Source organism: Eretmochelys imbricata, chromosome 11 (genome assembly GCF_965152235.1).
Source record: "Eretmochelys imbricata isolate rEreImb1 chromosome 11, rEreImb1.hap1, whole genome shotgun sequence".
Classification (NCBI taxonomy): domain Eukaryota; kingdom Metazoa; phylum Chordata; order Testudines; family Cheloniidae; genus Eretmochelys; species Eretmochelys imbricata.
In genome coordinates this window covers 33,040,436-33,056,364 of record NC_135582.1, presented here as the reverse complement: position 1 = coordinate 33,056,364, position 15,929 = coordinate 33,040,436, and the positions used below count along the sequence as shown (strand labels likewise).

At 37.5% G+C, this 15,929-nt stretch overlaps 1 protein-coding gene across 6 annotated transcripts in view; it reads right to left on the bottom strand.

The window, feature by feature from the left end:
• Positions 1 to 1,053: 1,053 nt before the first annotated feature.
• Positions 1,054 to 15,929, bottom strand: part of MARCHF7 (membrane associated ring-CH-type finger 7) — a 33,787-nt gene continuing 18,911 nt past the window's right edge. For 5 of the 6 annotated variants that reach the window (XM_077830423.1, XM_077830429.1, XM_077830425.1 and 2 more), the window contains 7 exons: positions 14,877 to 15,044; positions 10,960 to 12,070; positions 10,518 to 10,687; positions 8,602 to 8,711; positions 6,632 to 6,745; positions 4,636 to 4,684; positions 1,054 to 1,953 (listed from right to left, as the gene is read on the bottom strand). In XM_077830423.1, the coding sequence (XP_077686549.1) occupies positions 1,898 to 1,953; positions 4,636 to 4,684; positions 6,632 to 6,745; positions 8,602 to 8,711; positions 10,518 to 10,687; positions 10,960 to 12,070; positions 14,877 to 15,044 (1,778 nt within the window). In that variant the 3' untranslated portion in view covers positions 1,054 to 1,897. Of the gene's footprint in view, positions 1,996 to 4,635; positions 4,685 to 6,631; positions 6,746 to 8,601; positions 8,712 to 10,517; positions 10,688 to 10,959; positions 12,071 to 14,876; positions 15,045 to 15,929 lie in introns of all 6 variants that reach the window. The other variant, XM_077830427.1, reaches the window with a different exon arrangement.

Sequence of the window (15,929 nt, the reverse complement as noted above, 5' to 3'; positions counted from 1 at the left end):
TTTGGGAAGGACCTTGAACTGCCATTAGTTATCTTATTAATGAAATTTACAACTAATTTTTAGTGAAGTGTACATAGCTTTAAGAATTTTTTGCACACTGCCGGTGGATTGGCAGAAGCTGAAAAAAGTTTCAGCAAGCTAGCACTCATCAGAAACTGTAGATTATTTACTATGGCACAGGAACACTTAAGTCACCTTGCTGTTTTGTCTACTGAGTGTGAACTCAAGAAAAAGTAAATGTTGTGAGATCATGTGTGATTTTGCAATAAAAAGGCCAAACTAAAGTTGTAAATTGATGAGGCCTGTGTGTGCCCTTTCAAAAATAAAATTAATTTTTTCTTTCATTAGTGTGTCTGTAAGGATGGGATAGACGCCTGTGTTATAAATTTGTCCTGGGCCCAGCAAAAGGTTGCTTAGGCCTAGTAGCAGAGTCTTGACTGGCCACACCTCCTCCATGGCAGGAAGTAGTAGAAGCCATGTTACTAGTCACTTAAAACTTGTTTCAACTATATACAGTCAAGAACTGGCCTGTGTTGGTAGTGGATTTCCTAGATAATCCAAAAGGGCAGCTCTTAATCTCGGAACTAGTAGATTCTAGAGTACTTATGCATATTACACAAATTGAGCTTGAAGGAAGAATTCTACTTATAATGGTATAGAACAGAGGGACTCTCCTTGTACCATTTTATGTATCTGTTCCCCTTGAAAAAGTTAGTCAATAGTAATCTACTTCTTGACAGATGTCTAACCAAACGCAGGTGTAAAAAGGATAGGTAGAGATCTGAACCTAGATAATGAAATGTTCTACAGAAAAAGGCTCTTTTCTGTAGATCACAAGAATGTATATTCAACCTTACTTCTTCCAAGTTGGTATTCCCAGAGTGGTATTAGTTTTTTATACCAGTAAATTGTTCCCCAGGTTACAGAGAACATTAAGACAGTATATAAGTTACCAGACTTACAAGGTGAGATGTGTACATCTTGCTACCATGTTAAATTTAGGAAGACAGCTCTACAGTTACCCATGTTTAAAAAAGGAACATTCCAGCGCAGTTCTATGCATCATCTTTATTTATAAAGAAGTGACAACACTAGAAAACACATTGATATAACCAGTGCTTTAACAGTGAATGTGGGATCTAAAAAAGGTTTTTAAGCTAAACAGGTCAATTAAGATTTTAAATCCTATCAAGTTGCATTTCTGCCAGGAATGCCAAAATGCAAGAGTTTACAGCTGCAATACTTCCTTAATGGAATATCCACATAATATCAAATATAATCTCAAATTTCCAAATCAGTACATAAAAAAGCTATCATTATCACTTTAATAGTAGAAGCCCCTTGCACGTTCTTATTGCTGTTGAGTTTAAACACTCTTCAAATAAAATTTGGAAACCGAATACTGTAGTTTTACAGTACCCATTCATCCTATGTTAACACTGGAAGCAAGTGATTATAAGAAACTACAACATAAGCATTTTTAAAAGGAAAATTTATGCTATCAGTACACGGGTCCCGCCACCCAAAAGACACACAATTACCAGTATAGGAGAAAAACTTGATAGACCAATCCAGCAATCTAACTGACTATAGTAAGAAGTTAATAGAAAGGGAGATAGGACTTCCTTAAATATTTAAAATCTACTTTTTCAAAATGAGGCATAACATCCCATCTCAAAGGGGATATAGCGTTGTATATCTAACTCTTGCACACCTTGCTGAATACTTTTCAAATTCACTGTTTGTGTTCTGGTATGCAGCAATAGATTGAGTTCAGTAATGCTTTAAAAACTATAGTAATATTCAATGCGCTTTCTATTAAAGAGCAAAAAATAAATGCATATTGATGGTACTCAGTTCAGCATCTTTGCAGCACTTCTGTTTGGCTCTTGCAGCATTAAGCAGTGTCAAAACTTCTGCCAGCATCACTATCTTCAGAATCATCCTCTGAAGCTGTTGGAAGAATATAGTACAATCAGAAGCCTTCTTAAAGGTCTGTAAAATGTAGAATTAAAGTGGTTTTTAGTTTAAATGTGAGTAGAAGAGATTTTTTAATTTATAATACCAAAATTCAGAATTTTCTATCACAAGAATCAGACCATTCAAACCTATGTTAAAATGCAAGATTTTCCAAATAAAATGCAGGCTCTTAAAAAAAATTTATCCCCAACATTACATGCAGCTGCCATTGGCTTAAATAATAAAAAAAAACACACACACCTAAACACCTGCACATGCCCGAGTACAAACTGGCCCTTCTTTATGGTGACTAACATCAGTAGCTATGGCAGGGAAACACTAACAGTGGTGGTTATGGGATAGAAAAAGTCAAAGTGAACAGAGTATGTTCAGGTATTTCTAAAATATCTAAAGATTCATTATCCCAAACAGAGAATACTTTAGAAAATTAATAGTTTTACGAAGCTGTCAGCCATACTGTGTCACTTATTTTTGCTTCGAAGTAACAATTTTCAGAGATTCTCTAGTACTATGTGCTATAGAAAATGGTGGTAAAAATTTATATAGAACTGCATGAGAGGGAAACGGGAAAGAATACACATTTGCAAGCTGTGGAAAAAATTGTGATGTACATATATGCAACACACATCCTGACATGCTCTAAGATGTTTGTGTACACACAGGAATCACTTCCACCACCACAGAAGTGCAACTGCCTTTTGGGTGAGCAATGCAGTTGTTACTGTTTAGTGCCCTGAACTGTTTAGTATGAAAAAAGAATTTCAGCAAGTATGTCTTAACACAGCACTAAAGTGGGAGATAGCTTAGGATCATCTATATGGAAAACTGTCAGCGTAAGTACTTTTGAACCATCTTGGATAAACCTACTTGCGTTCAGGAACAACTTGTTCATGAATAGCTGCAATATAAGTAGCTGTGGCAGAATTCAATTTTTTGGGGGGGTTGTAAATTCAATCAATCAGTATTTATTTTTAACCTTCCCTCTCCCAATTTTACCAATTTAATACAGTTTTCACAGCAGGGCTATAGATGATTCCCTGCATTGTTGGGGAAACTGGATCCCTGGAAGCGGAGGCTGCAGGGAAGGCTGTGGTGCTGGTGGGACTGAGCAGACATTTCTGGCCAGGACTACAGGGAGGAAGACAAGCCCCCAAGAGTGGGGGGGGTCACCCACTGCTGAACACCTCCTTTCTCGGGACAGCTCTCACACACCCAGAAAGTGAGTGAGTGAACAGGGCCACCCTACAGGCTGCAGAGGGCTTTCTGCACACCAATAATACCACATCCCTATGGGTGCAAGGAAAGCTATGCTCAGATTGCTATTATTGGACATTTTTTTCCATTGATTTCTGTGTCAGGTAAAAAACATTTACTGATGACTACCAATTTAAATTCAATTGTGCCAAGCCTAAGTGTAAGTTAAAAGGGAAGTCTGGCCTCAATTCTCCCCTTCCCCTCAAAAACTAAATTAGTTTGTGTATTAAATATGCTCTCCCTCACCACAGTTTTTACAATTTCAGACTCCCAAACTCAGTGTTTATGCCAATTGATAGATCACCTGTCAAATTCTCTGCAGATCAAACTCAAGGTGAAACAAGGCTCATTCCAGAATTTGTTTGTACTATAAAAGGAACACAACTACCTACATGAGGAATAAGTTATTTTATAAAAAACTGCTGGTCACCTTGGTTTTGGAAAAATATTAGCTAGCTAACAACTAGATCAGTACCATATGAAGTCATATATTCAGGCCCATGAAACTAAATCAGAATTTGTTTCCTGCAGCACAAGCAAAGAATTATCTTTATAGTACTCTGGACACTTCATCTCCTGGATGGAAATCATATTCAGACCTTATGACCTGTATTCCATTTTTCTATAAAGAGTCATCCGTACACTGAGGTTAACAAATCAAAGTAGTCATCAGTATCTTTCCAATGTCTACACGTAGCAACAAGCAAAACACAACACTTAAATCCATGCAAGTTTAAGCACTAGGCTATGCGGGCTTCTGCCAGTGTAGCCCAGGGCACAGGAACTAGGTAGTGAAAAGTTTACCCAGTTGCTATACTTTCACTCTGCTAGAGGTCTTCCAACTGGCCTGTGTGTATCACAAAAGCTGGTGCTGACAAACAAAGGAATAGCCAAAATGGTTCAGGTTGGGGGAGCCAGAGAGGAAGGGATGTGCATCGCCTAAGTGGTCTCAACTGCAATTTAAGCTGCCTTCCCCTAATAAAACCCCTATAAAAAGGTAACAGGCTGCAGGTCACCACCAAGTGACCACAAACTACAATTTGGGAACTAATTATTCCAATAAATGGAGACAAGTTAATCTGAATAATTAAAGAATCCTGGTACTGTTATGCACAGGCTTCAATTACAGAAGATAGTCCTACTGGTCTCAAAAAATAAATCCACTCCCCAACAGACTATAAACATTTAGGAAAGCTAATTTCAGCCCTTAATCTAGACGCCAATTCACCTGCACCACCTTTCCAGTGTTACATGATAAAATAGCCACTGCTGTATAAACTCACAAGCCAGCTTCAGCATTTATGTTTGGTACTATAGCAAGCAGGATTTTCAGTTTAGTTTCCTTATGTTGACTTAACCTGAAGTGAAACTGAACGAATCTCTGAGGGAAAAACCACCTACTTTCAATATCTTCCATATGTGCCTGAAGAGTTCTTGCAAGGTTAATAAACTAGAAACAAGGCAAAGAGAAAGTAATTTAAATGTTGCAAAATAATCTGCAGAAACTTGCAACAAGTTAGCACAGAGGTTTGCTTTCTTCTTTAAAAAAAAAAAAAAAAGGACTATGCATTTTATGCCTTTACCCCAAAGCCATTCCCAAGGGACAATCACTCTATGCCCTTATCAGCATAAACCATCAGTACAAAGTTTAAAAGTTTAAAAAAATAAGGCACATTGTATCAGACTATTGTGTAATACCAATTGGAAGTGTGAATCGCCGCTGTGTCAAAAATAATCCTGACAGTGAAGTCAAGGGTGTCATGTTCATGCTCTATATTCTGCAAAACATGTCTAATTTAAGAGTCAAATATACAGTCAGTCAGTTATGGAAATGGGAAAAAATTTAATAAAAGCCTTTTCGTCCCTAGTGTTACAAAATGTCATTTATATAATGACATTTTGTAATATATAAAAACCAAACTAACTTGGTATACAAATTGATCTAATGAGTAATGACTTGATTATGTGAACTCGTTTCATCTACATTAATCTGAATATAGTAGGATTTTATGGGGAAGTAGAACCCACTTGACTAATGATGGTCAGAGAATCTACACTAAGGAACCTATGCAAACTATAGTAAATAGAAGGCTTAAAAATATAATAAAATAAGTCACTAATTACAACTTTAATGCTTTAAAAGATTAGGGTGGAGATTTTCAGAACTCAGACAGTTGAGTGCCCAGTTTCCCATTAGCTTTCATGAAAATGGGGTATACAAATCCCATGGCATCGCTGAAATTCTTAACCTAGATTTTTAGCAATTAAAATTTAATTATTAGTTATAGCTGCCTTCAGAACCACATTCAATACACCATAAATTGTAAGTTGCAGTGATAAGAATATATTTTATACGTGTAGCACCATAAATGTACATGACCCTGCAGAGTAGGAGATTAGGGTCAAATTCCCTACCCCAAATGTTTAAAGTCTAGGCATACTATCTGGTACAAAGCAAAACAGACATGGCCATGTGTTGATAATTCGAAGGTTTCATGGAATAGGTTCACACTTTCTGCAGTTTTTCTTTTTGTTAAAAGGACTAGCTTTTCAATAGCTAATTTGCTAAAGAGCTTTTTTCCATTATAGGATACCAAAGAGCTTCTAGCTATATAACTAGGTTGCTACATCAGATTTTGGTCAAAGAAAGATTTCCAATGATACTGAATTACTAGTACATAATTTATTACACTCCTAAATAAGCGCCAATTTAAGGATAAATATCCAACCATATGACTAGGAAGAGTTTCCTCTAGTTATTTCTTGAATTGCACTCTAAATTGGCAAGCTACAATGTAATACAGAAGTGCAAACTAAGGGCCAAATCCTGCAAATGGGTGTTTACAAGTTCAGGCCCTAGTAGTATAATAAAGGGTTACCAGTATATTAGTGTACTGTGATATCTTTAAGACTGGTTGAATACATCTGTGATTTTGATATTTGGAATTGTACATCTTGCACAACTGTAGATTTTGTAATCAGATGTTTTCAAGTTAAGATTCGCTCCTCTCAGACTTCTGTGAAATTACATTTTGACTTTTTGAACACATTTGTTTTCATTATCATAGCAGATCTCCAAAATATTCAATGCCCTGTTTATTTTAACCACTAATAGTCTTGTCAGCAAAATACACTTATTTTAATATTGCATGATGCAATTCCCACGAAGACAAGAACTATGATTTTATCATTACTATTTGTACTATGGTAGCACCTAGAAGCCCCAATTAAAATCATGGCCTCATTATGCTAGACTGTACAACCACATTTTAGAGGTTACAAAATAAAGTACACAGGAAATGAGCTGTAAGTGTATGAGCATAGCAAGGTAAAAACTCACCAAATAACAACCTGAATGTTTACACAAGCAAGGCTACCCACAAAATGAGACACTCACCCTGACACGTGTGCTGGCCTCACTTGCAGTTCCCAGCATATCAGAAAAGCGTTGTTCACACAAGTGTAACAACACTACAAGGTAGAGACCAGAGCTGATAAATTCATAGTCTGCCTTGAAGGGGATAGGAGAAAAATTCAACAATGAAAAGCATACCAGTGCCAAGGTTCAATGGTAGTATGCCGAGGGAGGATAATAGATGCAGAAGCTTTAAAATATCTCCTACTACATTTCTTAGTGCTTCAAGTAGTTATGAAATCATAACTAAAAACTGATTAGGCCTGATCAAGACTCTTATTCATGAAAATAGATTTTACTCCCACAAGAACTTCCACTGAAGTCAATGGGAGTAGTTCGTGAGCCAAGATTTGAGGATCAGGACTTATTATGGCTAAGTAGTCTTCTTCATAGATCCCAAAACTATCAGCTCATTTCAGTGCTGAACAGCAGAAAGCAAAATGCCCTCTAACCTCTCTTCTCTCAACTGGAGAGAGCCATTGAAAGATAACAGGAAAAATGTATGCAACTTCATCCAGTAAAAGGGGGGGGGGGAGAGGAGGAGGAAAGGAAACTAACTTTCCAATAGTTAATGATTAATGGCAGAGAAAATAAAGTTTTAAAGTAGGGTAATACAAAAGAACTTGAAATGACTAGTGTAGCAATTACTGGCCCAACTTCTGTTGGTGAGAAAAACAAGCTTGAAAGCTGTCTCTCTCTCACCAACAGAAGATGGTCCAATAAAAGATACTATCTCACCTACTTTGTCTCTCTAATCTCCTGGGACTGACAAGACTATAACTACACTGCATACAATAGTGTTGCAATTTTTATTTTATTTTTTTTTAAACTAAGAGTCAGCTCCTTAGGAACGAATTGCAAATCCCATACTCCCACCAGTGAGCAATTACTCCAGGTGTAGTCCCATTGATTTCAACTATACTAGTTCTGTGAGTATCTGCTAACCGATGCAAGTAGTACGTTCATGATCTGGCCCCAAGTGACTGGATTCTTATCGTTAAAAGATTAATTGTGTTTTTTCCGTCTTGGACACCCACATAGGTGCCTAGGTTGAGAGCTGATTCAGAGTACACATAATGCAAACCTTAGCTTTCAACTTCCTTGTTATGAATAAATTGGGTCACGTCCTCTTATTTAACAATTACATTTAAATTTCCAATCTGGAATTTCAGTTATTTCAACTTATCAATATTATTCACATAACTGAGGTTGTACTGTATTCACAAAGGTAAAGTGCCAAGCTAAAAGCATAGGAAAAACCTCTGAACAACATTTTGTACTCTCTCAGTAGCCATCTGTAGGATACATACGTGTCTAGTAGTCAAAAAATACACTATATGCACTCAAAAAGTGTATTAGAAACAACTGAAAAAAGGAAGATAGAGTTTCTTTTTAAGTAAGCTGATATCTTAAGCAGTGAGTGACTATTTCAGGGCCTCATTTTTGTTTTTGTCTAGGTGGGGCAAGCAGCAGGATAGCAAATTTTAGGGGGAAATTTTTCAGTTTGTTTACCAGTCTAATTAGAAGAGATTGTGGAGTTGTAAGGAGTTTTTATCACACCTGCAATGTGGACATTTAAGTATGCAGAAAGCTAGACTACCACCTTGAATCCATCTGGAATATGATCCTAGGTTCATACCAGTATTTCTAGGTTCATATAATCTTATTTCAGAGACATCAAGTAGAGTAACTGCTAAAAACAGACAGACTACAAGGTGGAGAGAAATTATATCACTACTAGGGACTATGTAGAGAATCTGCATCCAATTCTCATTTCTTTTGCTCCACTTAGACAGGGGACAGAATATGGCCTAAAAACATTTATATTATGTACATGGTATCTGACCAATTTCTCTTTTAAAAAAAAAAAACCCCAAACAAACAAAAAAAACCAAAAAACCAAACTTCCAGCACTAGACTGACACTTACCAAATTAGGCAAAATATACTAACTTGTTCATTTGCATGTGCCCTATAGAGTTCATGAATATCAAAATCCTCAAGATTAAGATTCAACTTCTCTTTACACAGCTCACAGGTAGTTACTGCTTCCAAAGAAGAACCTGATGGAAACAAAACAAGAAAGTAAGATCATATATTCAAGGCTAGATGTTATGGTCTAAGTGATTGAGTCAATTTTATTTTACATAGCAAGATTAAACAAAAAGGCAGTATGACAGCAAGTGTTGAAGTCACTGTAGGGAACATCTGTTACAGGGTTATGATTTAACAATAGACTTTTTTGTCAAAGTTTAGTTGTTTTATATCTTATGCGCCTCTATGACAGTTCAGCAAAACCCCAAAACCACTTTTAATCTCAATGCCATCCACATATATAGGCCAATACCTAAAAGCAGCATAAAACTGTTAAGTGCTGAAGTTTTTTAATGAACAGAGATTTTTTGGACTGCAATACCAGCTTTTAAAGATGTGGACTGCCCATTTTCTGAAAGATTTCCCAAATTTTCCACTTTCATGTGCTCTGCAGCTGAACAACTAGTTTAAAACTATGGCTATTATGAATAATGTTAGTATTCCTTAAAACAAGGCATTCATTTGAGCAGATTTGATGCCACTAAGGAATGCTAAGGTTCCACAATACTTATAACTCTGCCATACTGTACCTTGTTATAAAGTCATTATAATTAAAAAGTTATAGAATCATAGATTACGGATGGAAGAGACCCAGGAGGTCATATAGTTCAACCCCCTGCTCAAAGCAGAACCAACCCCAACTAAATCATCCTAGCTAAGGTTTTGTCAAGCTGGGCCTTTAAAACCTCTAAGGATAGAGATTCCACCACCTCCCTAGGTAACCTATTCCAATGCTTCACCACCCTCCTAGTGAAATAGTGTTTCCTAATATCCAACCTCACTGCAACTTGACACCATTGCTCCTTGTTCTGTCATTTGCCACCACTGAGAACAGCCTAGCCCCAACCTCTGTGGAATCCCCTTCAGGTAGTTGAAGGCTGCTATCAAATCCTCCCCTCACTCTTCTCTTCTGCAGACTAAATAAGCACAGTTCCCTCAGCCTCTCCTCAGAAATCATGTGCCCCAGCCCTATCATTTTCGTTGCCCTCCACTGGACTCTCTCCAATTTTTCCACATCTTTTCTGTAGTGTGGGGGCCAAAACTGGACACAGTACTCCAGATGTGGCCTCACCAGTGCTGAATAGAGGGGAATAATCATTTTCCTTGATCTGCTGGCAACGCTCCTACTAATGCAGCTCAATATGCCATTAGCCTTCTTGGCAACAACAGCACACTGTTGACTCATATCCAGCTTCTCATCCACTGTAATCCCGAGGTCCTTTTTCATAGAACTGCCACTTAACCAGTCGGTCCCCAGCCTGTAGCAGTGCATGGGATTCTTCCGTCCTAAGTGCAGGACTCTCCACTTGTCCTTGTTGAACCTCAGATTTCTTTTGGCCCAATCCTCCAATTTGTCTAGGTCACTCCGGACCCTATCCCTACCCTCCAGCATATCTACCTCTCCCCCCAACTTAGCATATATACTACTGAAGAAATGATAAAAATGTAAGGTATTTTAACAAATAAAAAAATACACAGTAGAGTATTTATACCATCTTACTAGTAAATCCCAGCAACACCAGAAACTGAATCAGAAATCCCGAAGTATTTTGGGATACTTTGAAAATTACATGTATAAAGACAAACTAGGATTGCCAGGTATACCTTTCAGAATTTTCATGCTTCTCTTGGCTTGTATCCAACTGTTTTGCACATTTAACAAATCAAATGACCTTCCAAGATTGTAGGATTTTTACTGCAATAGTTAGTCATTCCAACAACACACCTTTCATTTAATCTGGAAAAGACCTTGTTCTAAAAAAGGTCTACCTTACCAGAATTAATCTTGGACTGCAGCCATTTTTTCATGCATTCCTGATGAACATATTGCAGACTTCCAGTGCATTTGCATGGCTCTATTAAGAGGTTGGTAGAAGATGCAGATGACATCTGGCAGATTCTACATAAGTCACCTTCCTCCTCTTCAGTGTCCTCTAACAGGAGGCTGAGTAGGAAGAAAGCAGTTTTTTCAAATAGAGGTGGAAGTTACACGTGTATGGCATTTTTTTTCCAAACTTTAATCCCTTTGACAAATAGTTCTCAAACCTGAAAAAGTTTAAAACAAGTTTGTTTGAAGATAGTGACATTGTAGGTGCCACAGAATTGAGCTGCAACTATCTCAAAATAAGAGGCCCCTTTAAATAACTTTAAAGAAAAGTCTCATTAAGTCTATTAACCCATTTAGATGTTTTATTGACTGGGAATATATTGATTTACCTCTCTTTAATTTTCTGGAGTTTTTCAGGATCTCTTGAAGGTAATACTTTAGACTTGTCACTTTCTTCTCCATCTGGTTGATTCCAACCTGAGGGAATAATATCTACCGTTATCATAACATTGTCAGATATGCTGCTCCCCAATGCTGGAGGTACTGCAAACCGGAATAAAGATCCGGGAAGAATTCCTGATATTCCAGAATTTCTTCTACTGTGAGCTGAATCTGGTGTGGAAGCAGTAGTTGTAGGACTGCTAGATACTGCTGGTGTTGGTGGTCTGTTGGCAGCAGCCCCAGGGGAGCTGTTCTGTGCTTCAAGTGGAGTCTCTTCGCTAGACTCTCTTCTCCTAAAGAGGTGTAGTGATCTAGCAGGTGTGTCAGAGGTAGAGGTTCTTGCAGATTCATCTCTTCCTTCTCGCCTTCTTCTGGAGAAGAGAGGTGTACATCTATTTCTTAGAGATGATGATAACCAGGATCCTGTATTTCTACTTTCAGACTCTTGTCTGTAACTTTCAGGATCTGAATCAGAACTATGATTCTGTGAAACACCTGATAAACCCCATCTTCGTCTAAGGAAGCTAAATCCCTGAGAAGCTTCAGGTGTCTGAATGCCTGGAACTTCAGGACGTGCAGTTGCATTAGTGCTAGATTGGGTAGAAGTTTGAACTCTTGGGACAATACATGAATCTTCAGAATCTGATGATCTTGCATTTAATGAGTCTTGGCTAGACCTCCGTGAGAAAAATGTAGATGACATACTAGAAGCTAAACGAGATAGTAATTGTCTAGTTGTACGCCTTCCTTCAGTATCTGCTGGAGGCTCACTGAGTGACCTTTGAGACGCAACCCTTTCAGTGCTGCTTATGGAAGGAATTTCATCTCTAATGGCAATGTGGGTAAACTCTGGCTGTATATTCCTTTGGGAAGATTCCATTTCCCTTGTAGGATAGTTAGATCTTGAAGAGCTCCTGCTGGAGACTCCGGAGAATAAAGATGACTCATGTTCAGAAGGCAGCTGGCGGTTCATGGATGTATTCAGCCTCAAAGTGCTCAATGAATTATCTTTTGGTCTTGCTCCTTGTGCATATGAAGAGGCAGGTCTATCCTGAAGATCTACAATAGAAGAATTGGAGAAAGCGACACAAAATGTACAGTCATTTAGAAGTTATCCAACTGAATTACAGTGAGTCTAGGGTTACGTTGTACTCATTTACTTTAAAGGTTGGCAAGATAGGTTGTAGACAGTCTAAACTGAGTATTGTTCTCTTAGTGAACAGGATTAGATTATTAAGTAGATTCCAGATAATGCACTGGTTTCAGTTTAAGTCCACAGCAGATGCACATACCCCACAATCCTTATCTGTATTTTATTTAAACTACCACCTTATGATTCAGCATTCCTCGTGTGGAGGGATCAACTTAATGAACATTAAAATAATATATCTGTCAACTGACATTATGTAAGCACAATACTTATATTTAATAGCAAACTGCATATATAAACAGTATTCTATTTAATACCTATTCTTCAATCTCCAACCAGTTTGGGCCTTTTGAAGTAAATATTCAGATCAGTCTAAGAATTTCAGAGACAAATATAACAGTCATTAAAATATGTCGAGAATGCAAAATTTATAGATAAAGCATATTTGCTCCTCTCCCAAAATAAAGGCATTCTGATATAGTTACAGTATTTAAAAAAAGGAGTTTAACAGCTTTGTGGAATACTTAATCCCAGCTAAACCTGAAAACAAGAGACAACAGAAACTGTAGTTTCAAAAACTACTCAAAGGTTATGTGGCCACTACTGATTAAGTTTAGTAGTAGCTGCTTCAGTTAGAGATCTTTAAATGTCCTACAACTTCAATAGGAATGATAATCAGATGCAGTGAAAAGAAAAAGCATCTTGTTTAACATCTAAGTGGTCAAATAACTCCAATGCAATAAAAAAAAAAAACCGATAATTTCAATAATCCCTCAGTAAAAAATTTAGTTATACTAAGAGTAACTGTTGACTAACAAGTGTATTACTAACATTGGCTTTCATGAACAACTGACACTTTAGAGTCTATTCCACTGTTCAATGGCTCAACCATCCAGTTGGCTCAGACAGGGTCATATGACTAATCATTTAGTATTATTGCTCTCAGTTGCTCAGTTTGCTATCCAGATGTCAATTGGCTTAACACAGCCATATGATCCAACCAGCCAATTAAAATGTTATTCTTGAGTCCTCTAATTTGCTGCCCTCCCTTCTCCTCCCCTGCTTTTTTTTTTTTTAATTATCCATCTGCTGCTGCTTTGGATGCATGATTTCTTTAGATCCTGCAGTTTGTCTTCAGAATGTAGCCACTACAAGGACTTAACTCCCAGAGCAACTCCTTCGACATTACAGCAGCTGAACCAGGGTTCCTGTTTTATGTCTGAGCCCCAAAAGACCAGCAGCCATAGCTGAAGATAACCTTTTTTCCCCTAAGGAAGGAGGCTGGGAGAAAGTGAATCTTTTTTAAAAAGGAGGAACAGATAAGCAACCAGGTAACGAAACAAACTGCTTTGCTTGTTTTTTAAAAATTGAATTCATTAACTGGAGTCAAATGTTTCCCTGTATAGCATAGCATTATAATCCACTGCATCACATGACATTTCTGAACTCATGATACACAAGCCCTGAAACTGGAAAGAGAACTGCACAGGCAGAACCCCTTTGAAGTAAATAGCTCTCCACAGGTGCAGGAAACCTTCTAAATAGCTCTCCTTGCACAACTAGGGCCATAGCAAGGTTTCTACACTATTTAATGCTAGGCTACCACTGGCAAGGAAACAGAGATCCTTTCCTTAGGCACTAAGGCACCCCAATCTTGCATTGTGATCTGTACATGCAGGAAGTCCCACTGACTTGAAAGAGTCTCCATGCAAGCACAGCAGACTGACTACCCACATCACAATGCAGAACTGGGGCCTATATTTTTCCTTTATTTTCTCATACCCATAAGAATGGGGATTCTGCAGAGTTTTACATGAAGACACCATTAAAGCACTGGTGTACTGGGTGTGAGAAGGATATGTGAGGAGTCTTTCCTTGGATAGGTAGGTTCTACAAAGGCCAAAACAGCTTAAATAGGAAGAAAGCCTGGCATAAGGATTATGTGGTTCTGTTAAAATACTCAAGTCCAAAGATTGCTTTGAACCCCAAAGTCATATTAGTCTGTGTTAAGTTTTTTATAAAGCCCTCTGAGGTTATAAGTAAGTGTCTCAAGCTGGTTGTATGTGCATTCCACTCGCCAACAGCTACTCACTTGTAATTTTTGTTCTGCACTTGTTTTCTCAACACATTCTACTCTTGAAAAGATGCATGGTAGAAATCTCTTGGTAGGTAAATGGTCTACATGTGAGATATGAGCTGATTCACTCAGGCAAGAGACAAGTTAGGAAAGAGGGACACAGTGTATAGATCTGTTAGTCAAATAACCTAGTTTATACTTTATTCTCCATCCACTGGGGAACACTTAAGAGGTTAAACAAGTCTCTCATTGGAAAATAGGCTGAGAAGTTGAGGGAGCAGAGAAGTTTGCTGAAAATTCACATCAAGGCAATAGAATGTTTCACTCAACACAGAGCTCCGTTCAACAGATCCCCGCAGCTTGGTGTAAATAGTTTGCCACTGTATCTACAGTTAAATGCATAAAAGGCATTTTCAAACCCGGATCTAGACAGAGATAACTGTTCAGCAATTAGACAGCAAGTTAAACTCTTATCTACATGTTTGACCAGTTGAGTTAATTAAATTAAGTTGAGTTAATAAAGAATTAAAGTACATTTGTTATATTTTACATGTGACATGAAACATTAAAGGAATAACAAACAAAAAGTTAAGCAAACAACCTATGCATTTGCAAGCTTTCACCTGCATAATACATACATGCTGAAGATGTAAAGTCACCACTCCTGTGACTATAATCCACAAGACTGCTAACAGATGGATCTGTTCTCCTTTCTAGCTCTCTCCTCTCTCTCACTAGCTCAGTTCCCAGAGAACTGAGTACCACTGATGAAGATCTAGGAACTTGATTATACCTCCATGAGGAATCTAAAAAACAAGAACTCTGTATAAATCCTACTGGTAGTTTAAAAATTTTAGTATCACAAAAATATCAATGCCAGTTTTACTCAAACATCTGATTTGCTTTGGTGTATTACAGTATAATTGCATTGATGCTAAAGGGGCTTCTTAAAACTTGTTTTCTCAGAACACATTCTCAGCCCATGAGTAATTAAAAATTGAACTGCTCTGCTCACAGTACAAAAAAAGTTCTGTTTTTAAATGGCAAGTGTTTTTCAATTTTATTTTTTGTAAATTTTTTTTCTTTTGTAACTGCTTCAGCATCTAAGCAGGAGTTAGGTATTTCAGATTTGGTAAGAACAAATGTGCTTCTTCAGTGGCTCTCTTAAAACATTGGTTATACACCTCTACCCCAATAGAACGCTGTCCTTGGGAGCCAAAAAAAAAAATCTTACTGCATTATAGGTTATACTGAACATGCTTTGATCTACCAGAGCACGCAGCCCCACCCGCCCGGAGCGCTGCTTTACTGCATTATATCTGAATTCGTGTTAAATCGAGGTAGAGGTGTACTATTTTGGAATTAAATACAATTTAACACACATATTACTTCAGTCTGAGGACCAGCCAAATAAAAAAAAAAAAGCAAGGATCAAATATTCCTTTAGACATTTAATGTTGCTTTATTATGAGTAGCTATTTCAGTAAATACACAGAATATTTTTCTGAAGCTGCATTACAAACATACATGCTGCAAAGCATCAATAACATACAAAGGGAGCCTTAGACTTCTCCATTTTATGTTTTATGTCGCCAGTCAGGAGTTTTCAAATGAGGGCACCAGCCCATTCATCTGAAAGCAAATCAGTGTAGTAATAGTCTCAATCCTGTGGACAAAACTCCAGATTACAA